The 10,804-nt window shown below is 47.1% G+C and overlaps 1 protein-coding gene across 1 annotated transcript in view; it reads right to left on the bottom strand.

The window, feature by feature from the left end:
* Positions 1-8,639, bottom strand: part of NTRK3 (neurotrophic tyrosine kinase, receptor, type 3) — a gene marked incomplete at its 5' end in the record, with an annotated part of 172,639 nt that extends 164,000 nt beyond the window's left edge. Inside the window, 2 exons of the mRNA XM_010021778.1 lie at positions 7,139-7,210; positions 8,565-8,639. Coding sequence (XP_010020080.1) covers positions 7,139-7,210; positions 8,565-8,639 — 147 coding nt within the window. The remainder of the gene's footprint in view (positions 1-7,138; positions 7,211-8,564) is intronic.
* Positions 8,640-10,804: the final 2,165 nt, after the last annotated feature.

Here is a 10,804-nt window from a genome sequence, read left to right as displayed (position 1 = left end):
CACCCGTGGGCTGCTGCAGAGCTGCTGGTCACCATGACCTCGGACACGGCTACCCACCGCTCCTGGGGAAGACAGACCTCTGGATCTGACTGGCAGCCTTGTAAATATCTCGCGGTCTTCTGCATCCGACATAATTCTCAGTTCATCCCTTCACAGATGAGGGGAGGGGGGTGATGGGAAACTCCCCCCCTCAGCCAGTTTTCTAGTAAAATTTTATAATTCCAATAAAACACACCACTGCCTAACTCACGACATTTAAATTCTTGCCTAGTCACACACCATCATGAATTAATGTCCCATCATTCACGCCCTGTCCTATCTTATTGCTCAAATAACATATGATGTTAATATTTCTATTTTTCTGGTCTGGTGCTTATTGCCTGTACATCAAAAAGGGAGACCCATCCATGCAATCGTATTGTTAGTAAAACAGTATCATGGAAGGAAAAATCCCAGGTGAGATAACTTGTGCTGTCGCCAAAACTTTCACTCTTCCTGCCATGATTGTTCACTCTCTTCCCCAGCAGCTTTCAAGCAGGTTTCTGTGTCCTCATGTCCCTGATGGAGAGGATCCTCCTCCCTGTACAGCACCGCTTACACTGGCACAGGCAGTTAAAACACGCCTTACACCAACATCTAATCAACTGAGCTACAGGGTTTGGGGAGCAAGCAAAAGGACAGCCAGAAGATGCTTCTCAAGTACGTCCATGCTGCAGCGACCTCAGAAGCCTAGGAACAAGATCTGGTGCTTATCGTGCCCAGATGTCCAGAAATCAGCTCATTCTCTGCTGCTGGTGATCTCAGAGATGTGGTGAGGGTTAACCAAGCCACAACTACACCTCATTTTCAGGATCACATTTGAGACGAATATGTGGCCTCTCTTTGCAGAGAAGCTCACAACAAAACATGCATTGGGCTATTGTTGCACAGCAAGGACTTTGTCACAGAGAATGAGCCCCCATAAACACTCCGCCTTATCTAAAGTTCACATTTTACCCCAATCCTGATCAAGGCTTGTAAAAAGACACAAAGACACACACCCATGTAGGAACCACCTCATTCAAAACATCCCATCTGCAGAGTTTTTTTAAGAGGGGTTAGGAAAACCCAGGACCTTTGCAAAACCACAGTTGCCCATTTCACATGTCTGTCAAGAGACAATTGATCAAACTTCAGAAAGGGAAATAAGTCTCAGAGGCACGTATGCAGCTGGAAAGAACATACTGACATTTCAAAGCAAGGAAGGTGTTTGTGATAGTGTTATTATAACTCATCTTACATTGCAACATCATCCCACAATTCAACTAGAAACCATACAAGGTGTTACAGTGCAAATATATCAAATAAAATAAGAAAAAACAGAGGTTATTATTCCAGGTTTTCAGATGAAGAACCAAGGCAGGACAAGCCTTGCCTCAAGGTTCACAGTGCTTGAGTTGGAAACTTTCTTTCTTGGGTCCCACTAGAGAACATCAGTCACAAACTCACCATTCCACCTCCTATTACAATACAATAAACCCTTCTCCACGGTCGAGTGAAGCAGCCTGCAGCCAGGAATTAGTTACTCAGCCCTCTGAATGCAGGTCAAACGATTTCAACCCAGCCTGGAGCAAAACCACAGTCCTGCAGGGAACTGGTCTCTCCTCTGGCCTCATGTACAATGGCTGGTAAAACATGGGACCTACCTCTGCTGCTGCAGAAAAAGGAATTACTGCAGTTAACAGCTTATTGCAGTTAACTGTTACCTGTAGTAACAACTAGGAATAGACATGACATCAAACTACTGCTGCTGATTAGCATATCAGCAAGGACACTGGCATCCAGGGGACAAAGCAGATGGGGGTAGAACAGGAAAGTTTATGGAAACAGCGGATTATTTTAGTGACTGCACTACAAGCATGCCCAGCATCTTATAGAAAAACTAGAGACATGAAGGGGGAAATGCCTCCCTGTGTAAATTGTAGCACAGAGGTTTGCTTCTAGAAGGGCTGGAACAGGAACATCCTTAGAGTACAAAGGGGAATCAAAGGGTGCCCAAGTTGCCTGCCTGATTAGAGATAGTAAAGGAACATTCACCTAACAAATTACAGGCTCTTTAAATCTCATACTTCTTATTTTGCCTATATTCATGGAGAAATACAGTTCCTATTTAGTCCTTCACAAATACAAAATAAAATGCATTCAACTATTAAGGAGGTGGTTTAGGTAATGCTTTTTTACTTCACCCTTCACTGAGCTAAGAGCTTGCGTATAGTCATATACACAGACTGGCTGATATACACAGACTTGTTAGGCTGCAGTGACTTGAGAGTGTAGATGGGAAATCAAAAGCAATTAACACATGCCAGTTTGGGTAAGGAGACTGCCAGGATGGTATGACAGCAGTGCAGTGATAAAAGGGCAAATCACCAGGAAGGAGGAAGGGTAATAGGATATCTGGAATCAAGCACAGAGTTGCAGGCAGTCACAGGGCCTGGAGCTGGTTATAGAAGAGAGCAAAACAGTTTAACCCTGCTTCATATGCAAGAACGGCTCTTTCAGAGCAAGGCAATAGATCATTAACCACAAATCAGGGGAAAATGACCCTCAAGCCATGACCAAGAGGGAACGGTGCTATACCTGCAACAATTCAGCACCTGATATTTAGTTTATTTATTTAGTGTAAGATCTCAAGCTCCCAAACACACAAACCAAAGAAGGGGAAGCTTGTCAGCCTTGCAAGACAGTCGTCTGTAGCCCTTGAATAGCTCATAGGCCCCATTTGCTGGGGGGGGGGGGCTTCAAGTACTGTCCTAAAACAACACTGAAGAGGGCAGAGAGAAACTCACCAACCTTGTGCTGCCTCAGCCACCTCAACTTCCAGGGAATGCAGCCCCGTTTCTTTGATATCAAATCCTAAACCCAAAACACATGTCTGGGAATTCCCATCTCAGTTGGTAGCTACAAGCTACCTCCAGTACCAGGGCACTGGGTTCATATGACACAGCACAACTGCCTTGAACCCAACCAGAATACCAAAGCTAACCCCATTCAGAAGACAATAAAGCCTACAGGGAGGCTCTGGGATGGTCCAGATTAGTCACAATTCACATGTGCCTCTGAAAACAAGCCCATAGGTCAGCCAGCTCAGTCTTTCACCAGACAAAACAAGTTCTTGTGTTTTCATGCCAGCACCAGATCCTCTCCAACCCTCATTCTGGGGAGAAAAAGACTCACAGGATCACACAGATAAAAATGCTTGTGAAGCAGCAGGTGATGTGACCATGCAATACCCAAAAGCAAGTTACACTCAGCACAAAGAACTCCAGGGTCTCCATCTTCAAGACCCTTGGGTGAAGACTGGAAGAGGAAGTTTACTCTGGCAGACAGTGCTGAGAGTGCTCTTTGATGGGAGCTGTGTCTTGGCAAGCCCACAAACCAATTTAGAGTGTGTATAAACCTCCAGAAGACACTTTAAGAAAAGTCTCGAACGCAGACAGAAATGGCGATTATTAATTTTCTAAATAGAAATCTGACTACTTAAGCCTTATTTAAAAGTGTGCCTGCCTCTATAATTACACAGCCTTAATTTGTTTTCTTTACTACACAATAAATAAGGTGTGCACAATTACCCTCTGCAAACACAAGGCAGCGCCTCCTGACTGAGTAGGCAGCTGCCCAGGAAAGCATTTAAAGGGAATCACAGTCTCTTAAGTACCTGCTTCCCAGTAAAAGGGGACTCAGGCATGGCAAATGTCAACTTGTCTGGTTCTAAGCATCACCTACATGCTTGCAGCTGGCAGCCTACTCTCCTGCATGTACAGCTTTACTATCCCACAGACAGCAAAGGGTGGATGCTTTGGCCAGCAGCAAACAGATCCTGTCCTCTCCTGTGCACTGATTCCTGGTGCGCTCTGAACCTGAGCTCTCCTGTGGACTTGCCAGTGCCTAAGAGGAACGTGGTAATGTTGCATTCTTCCTCACAAGGCACTACCACAACTTAGAATCATAGAACAGTTAGGGTTGGAAAGGACCTTAAGATCATCTAGTTCCAACCCCCCTGCCATGAGCGGGGTCACCACACACTAAACTATGTCGTCCAAAAAAACTTCTCTTTATGATTCCTTTATTTTCATGATGAGCGTAGGAACTTGATATCATTGTAACTTGTAATCTTCTACCAAGTCCAAATAGATTGGCCCAAGCATTCCAGTGTTATTAGAAGGACCTAGTGAAAGTACATTAGACTTTTTCCTCAGTAAGCTGTGCTAAACACAGTGACACAATAAATACGTATTCAGATGGTTTATGTGTCTGAAATTTAGGAACCATATAATCCTAAAGTCTTCTTGTACAGCCTCAAGCCAAAGACTGAGGTTTTCTGTCAATACCAAACATTTCCTACATTCACCTGCATCACCTGCTAACACAAACTTCCACAAATCTTGGCTACAAGATCTGCTTGTGATTGCACAGCTGGGGGCTGAAGACAAATGCATGCACAGAGGAAGGGACAGAAATAGAAGTTGTTAGGAGAAGGCAGAGCTATCTGTCCCATCTGAGAGGAGAAAACCTTGAACAAGCTTCATGTGGAAAAATGCCTGCTGCTGCTCAGACCCTGCTGTAGCACGCTGTAAAGGGATTGCACAGCTGGGGGCTGAAGACAAATGCATGCACAGAGGAAGGGACAGAAATAGAAGTTGTTAGGAGAAGGCAGAGCTATCTGTCCCATCTGAGAGGAGAAAACCTTGAACAAGCTTCATGTGGAAAAATGCCTGCTGCTGCTGCTCAGACCCTGCTGTAGCACACTGTAAAGGTCTAGCCCAAGGTTCTGCCTCCCTGTGCTAACCCTCCCTGGCAGTGAACCTCTCTGTTATTTATTAGACACATTTGCTATCTTATTGACTCAATTCCACCTGCGACCATCCAAACGAGTGAGCAAAGAAGGAAAATCAGAGCAGCAGCAACACCACATAGCTGTAACTCAAACACCATCCCCAGCCCACACACTCATCCAGCTGCAGCCAGCCCCGGCACAAGGAGATTGGGACGGTATCCCACACTCCTGTCGGCTACTGTACCTGGTTACAGCAGCCCAAGACTTACAGCAGAGTGACATTTCCATTAATCCCTTTATCCCTGGCTCCTACGTGCAGCAGCTGCAGAAAATGTCAGGCCTTTGGTGAGCTGAGCTCCCTGGGAGGCAGCAGCTATGGAGCAGCCAAGGAGGCACTCGATGTGCTTGCCCAGTGCCATGGCGGGGACCCCGGGTAGCACTTGGCAGGATGTGCAAAACCTTGGGAGCCACCCCAGAAGAACGGATGCAAGGAAACAATAGCACTGTGGCCCAAAAGCCTCTGGTGAGCAAGAGGGAGTCACCATCCCTGCAAACACCAGGTCTCCATCCCTAGGTGCCCGGCATCCACCATGGGTGACATCCACCTTGCAAACATCCACGCCGCCAAGTCCCAGGAAGAGCATCAAAACGCACTAGCAAACACTAACCAAATAATATACTTACTTGCCTCAAGCTTCACAAGGCAAGGAAAGAAAGATGTTAAGAACATGATCAATCTTATATAGCCCAAGCAGTAAACAAACACATATTTCATCACCACATACCAATCTTAACTCTTGACATAAGATGGATGTAAGAGGTTTTTCCCTCCCCCCAGTCCCAAAAGTAATATCAAAAGACAAAAAAAATGAACACTTTTGGAAAAAGCAGCACTACTTGGATGTGTACATATTAACACCACATTCAGCCTCAAAATGAGCATACGTGTCCCTCTAAACTATAACATCCAAACTAATTTCATCAGGAAGTGTTATTCGTTTTATCAGCTAGATACAGAAACAGCAACTGCACAATTGACAACCCCCCCCCCCCCCAAAAAAAAAAAAGCATCAGAGAAAGAAGAATTCAGAGAGAAAGTTCCCAATAACAAACAACTACAGAAAACACAAAACAAATGCTATAAATCAAAATAACAAAGCACAGAAATCAGGAAAATCCCAGCAGTCAGCATTAATGAGGGCTTATTATGACAAAATATGCATTTTAACTTTGAAACACCCCATGTTTGTTCACAAAGCCCTTAACTATTCCTGCCCCTTGGTACTGCAGCTCTCCTATTTAGCAAGTACTTTACTGTCACTTAGCAACTGTACCAGGTTTTCCAAAAAGGAAGCTTTTGGGGTTTTTCGGTTCACATCATCTCTGAGCAAACATCAAAAGACAAATCTATCCTGCTCTGCAAGTCGCATCCATCTCCCTCTCCCAAGAACATGCCCGTATTGATGGCCACATGCATCCATGGGCTCAAATGGATGCACATTATGGCCATTTTTCATGGAAGAAGCCACAAGCATTGATTTCCAAGAAGCAGGAATACACACTCTCCATCCAGCCCATCAGCCCATACCCTAGGCTAGAGCCTTTCACACTTTTCACCTTTTTTATCTATACCAGAGCTGAGAGGGGTTTGATCTTGGACACAGCCACTTTGGCAACGTATTTCAAGCCCATGGAGCAGCTTGCACACCGGCCTGAAATTCAGGCTTTCCTTTATCACCTTGAGAAAATTAAATATACAGAAATCAGTGTCCTTGGCCTCAAGGATGTTGGAATTCCCAGGGTCATTGTATTTGCTGGCTAACAATGCACCAGCAGCTGGACACTTGTGCCATGTCCCATGACAACAGGACTCCAGCCTCTCTGGCACAAAACATCCCTACCCCAGGCCGGCTGCAGACACCAGTTTAAGTGGTCAGTAATTAGGAGCAGAGCTGGCAGCACTGTGCCTAAGGATTTATGCTGGGAAGCACCAAAGCTAACAAGCAGGGCAGGCTGTGGCTGTCTGCTGGGGCATGTGACCAGCTCCCAAATTCTGCAGAAAGGGAGATGTGCACCAGTCAATGAGAAGCTGAGCTCGTTAGAGAAGCCATCAAAGCCAGGGCAGTTAGTAGAAACCCAGCAGGATCTCGCCCCATCCTGCATCACAGCCCATTGCATTTTCCTGGATATTTGCTTTTCCCTCTCCCTCCCTTTTCCCACTAACAACCCCTTCCCTCCCATTGCTCTCCTTGACAGGCACTCTGGAGATCACCTTCCCACAGGGAGCAGAAGGAAAAGAGGGCAGGAGCTGCCAGCACTCACATGTAGTGCAGGTGAGGGTTCTTGGCAAAGGCGCGTGGCTGGATGTTTCGTAGTCCTGAGTTCCTGATTGTCCTGCAAAGAGATGCAGAAGGGTAGCAATGGAGTCAGGGCGGACAAGTGCTCTAAAACCCTGCACTCAGCACCTGAGCTGCACTGGGAGCCACTGATTCCACCCCTTTGGGGAGGCACATCTCTTCCCAGACAGCCTCTATTAGTTACAAGCAAAGAGGAAATTGGGCTTTTCAGCTTCATCTGCTATGACGACAGCACAGGCTCAGTGCAGAGTGGCTGCTGGGTGAGACTCTCCCCCCACATCCACAGAGTCTTGCTGGGGTGGCACAGAGCATCTGCTCCTCTCCCGCTGTGTTCACAGGCAGCACTGCCTGCTCCTGCAACAAACCTAACCCTAGCACCACCATCTCCCCTCCCTCAAACCTAAGGGAAAACCCATCTGCTTGCAGCACTGATAAGGAGGCATGAGTATTTTGTGTAGGGAACTATGGATGCTGAAGGGGGAATCCTCTTCCCAGCCCATTTTGGAGAAGCTCTCTCAGGATTTATGGAGACATGACCAGGATTTATCAATATCTGCTGCAGACAAATGTATGCTCAACTCTGTTGCTGGTTTCATAGGAGAGATGAGAACAGCAGCCAGCCTGCTTACAAGGTATGTGTGTATTAAAAGTTCAGCTTGCTGGGCTTGGGTTGAGTGCTTAGTGATATACAACTCTCCCCCAGCCCACACATGAGCTGTACCTGATGGAAAGCTCCCGGTAGCACACAGCAGCAGTGTTTCTGATTAACCCTGGGCAGCACTGTACATCTCACACAAGCAGCACCCAGGTTGGTCCCAGCTCCAGGAGGATACAGGAGAAGGAACTGAGCAGCATCCTCACTTGGCCAGGCTTCCTAAGCATCTGGCAGGTCCCTTCAATCTCACGAACCTGAGTTTCCCTTCCATGACACCCACAGTTGACCTGTCCTGATGCTCAGAGCACTGTGCAGGGAAATGCAATTCCCTTATCACGCAGCAGCACCACGATGGCAACTGCACTAAATGAGGACCAACGGCCCAGCCCTGAAGGACTGGTGGAAACAGCTGGAATTTTGCATTGTGGGGCTGAAGTGAGTTAGAACAATGCACGAGCCCAGAATCAGAACAGCAGGGGAGGAGAGAGGTCAGGGCTGATGTGTGTTGACAGAGCTGCCAGGAGCTAGCAATTTCCCTTCCAACAGACCCAGAAGGACCAAAAAGCACTTCATCTCCATTTTGCAGAGTCTCACAGCAAAATATGTCAGAGCCAGTAGCTTAAACATGCTCTGAACGTGATGGCATGGAGACTGCTGATGGAGAGAAGCCACAACTCTTTGCTGGAAGGAAGGGCTTGCCCAGTCCTGTTCACACACACACACGGGACATACTCACAGCCTCTGGAGTCCCGTGTACAGCTCCATGTCAACAGCGTTCAGCGTCTGCAAGTTCTTCCAGTTCTCTATGTGTCTGTGGAGAAGAAGGGAAGACTCAGCTGTAGCACGGCCAGATGGTTGTGCTACCCATGCAAGGGATGGCACAGAGAAAGACCGTGTTGTCTACCACCCAGCCTCAATCTGCTTTCCCAGCATTTTGGAAAAGCCAAATTAAATGGTTTTACCCACAGTTTAAAGCACGCAATGTGCAACCAACCCATTGAACATCCTTGTACAAGTCAGTGCCATCTATGCACACATCAAGAAAACAAAGACACAACTGAGGCAGCTCACACAAAAGGAGTGAAAGCAAATAAAACTGCTTAACAGCAACTTAGTGCCTATATGGAAAAAAAATATCATATAGTTATCCAGTCTCTCACTGGTGTGCACAAACAGGGTCCTTTGCTGGCTGGAAGTGTGGCTGACAGGAAAGCACCCAACTTAGTTTGGAAACTGTGCTTTATTGTGAATTGCTCAGTTGCCCGGGGCAGTCTGGCAGGTATGTTATAAAGAACAAAACCAGAAATAGACCTGTCACTGTGGGATTGTTACTCAGGAAAACTAGAGCCGGGGGAAGGCGACAGACCGACAGCCCTAGAGAATGGGGTCCCCTATTACCAGCTGCACAGGAATGGGGTTGGCTGGCTGCAGCCACAGATCTCCACTAACAAGCTGCAATGCTGTATGGTGCAGAAGGAGCTCAGTTCTCCTCCCCCCTGCAGTGCTTGGCCAATTCAGGCTTCCTCACAGGTTAAAGCTGGACACTCTGCCACCAGAAAGCACAAATATTATCAGGAGGCTCTTTGCTGGGGAGCAGGTGGAGGTGGACCTCTCTAAAACAGAGAAAAACATCTGGCTGGTCCCGTTAGACAGTATGTGAGAAAGCCCAACTTTGAACATGAACACGTGCACCCAGGCTCACATCTGCCTCGACACAATAGTTAGCTTTGGCCTTGGCAAGGGGAAGTATTTCCAAGCAATACAGGGCTGGGGTGATATGCCAACACTGAGAATCATCCCATGATTCTGTGATTCCAGAAGGTTGCAGGACCCCGCATAGTGGTCCAGAGTAAGCAGAAAAGGGACTTCTTGAGCACTTCCAGAGCAGTCACAGGGGCTGCATGTTCCTTCTCCAGCACTCGCTGTGCCTTGTGCTTGCACAAGGCCAGATGAATGAGCGTGACAGAAGTACAGAGACCTGTTTGAGCCATATCCCAAATACCATCCAGCTAAAGAAAGAGAAATCCAGCTAAAATTAGCCTGGACTAAATCTAAACATGTTTCTCTGCTCTCACAATGCAGATCCAAGAAAAGCAGAGACCCGCAAGAGCCACCTCTGCTTTCCACATGTTCCATAATCGCCTGCATACCCAGAGGGGTTACTGTAAGGACGCAGAGTAAGCTCCCAACTGGCTGCTGCATGACAGTTGAAGTTACAGTTCGTCCTCAATGACCTGCTCGTTGGCTTGGATCATCTGTGTCCCAGACAAAATGAGAACCAGGACATTATTACAGACATTTTGTATTCCCTGTCAAGGGCTAAGGCCCCTGCGAACACTTGCAGAACAAAACACAGACTGGGAGGAATCAGTCAAGAGATCCAAAGGCTCGCTTGAAACCCTTCTGAGACAGGGTAGCACTGGGCCATAGGATTGAGCAAGGCTAGAAACACAAGTTGAAGTCATTTCCCATTCCACCACCTACATACTAATAGAGTCCTCCAATAGGAAGAACGAACATGGGAAGAAGCAGGCATGGGATGCTGTGGGTTTACCACCCAGTCATGCTGAAGCTACAGCATCCAAGCAGTGAGCTTCGGGGAGGGATGTAGCAGGCCCGCGCCAGGAACTATGGAACAAGCACAGCTGGGGAGGAGGCGGTGGCCAGATTGGCTCTTGTTTTATTGATTGTGTTTGCTAAAAAAAGTCAGGGTTATTTTTGACCTGACACTCAAACCATGTGGGCAGCAACCTAGAAGTGGCAGAAAGAGACATGAGCTTGTTCCCAATGACACGCAGAGGTGTGATTTCCTGATGATTCAGCACTGGGGTACAAGGGTCTTAGGGGGGCCCCCCCATGGCCAAATCCCCCAGATGTGACATTACACTAGTCTGTAAATACAACTCCACAACCTCTGTTACAGCCTCCAAACAAAGCCTATGAGCTTCCTGAAACAGATGTGCTTTAGTACGTTAT

The sequence above is a fragment of the Nestor notabilis genome, unplaced genomic scaffold, assembly GCF_000696875.1.
Source record: "Nestor notabilis isolate BGI_N333 unplaced genomic scaffold, ASM69687v1 scaffold4209, whole genome shotgun sequence".
Lineage (NCBI taxonomy): Eukaryota > Metazoa > Chordata > Aves > Psittaciformes > Psittacidae > Nestor > Nestor notabilis.
This window is presented reverse-complemented; position numbering and strand designations above follow the sequence as displayed.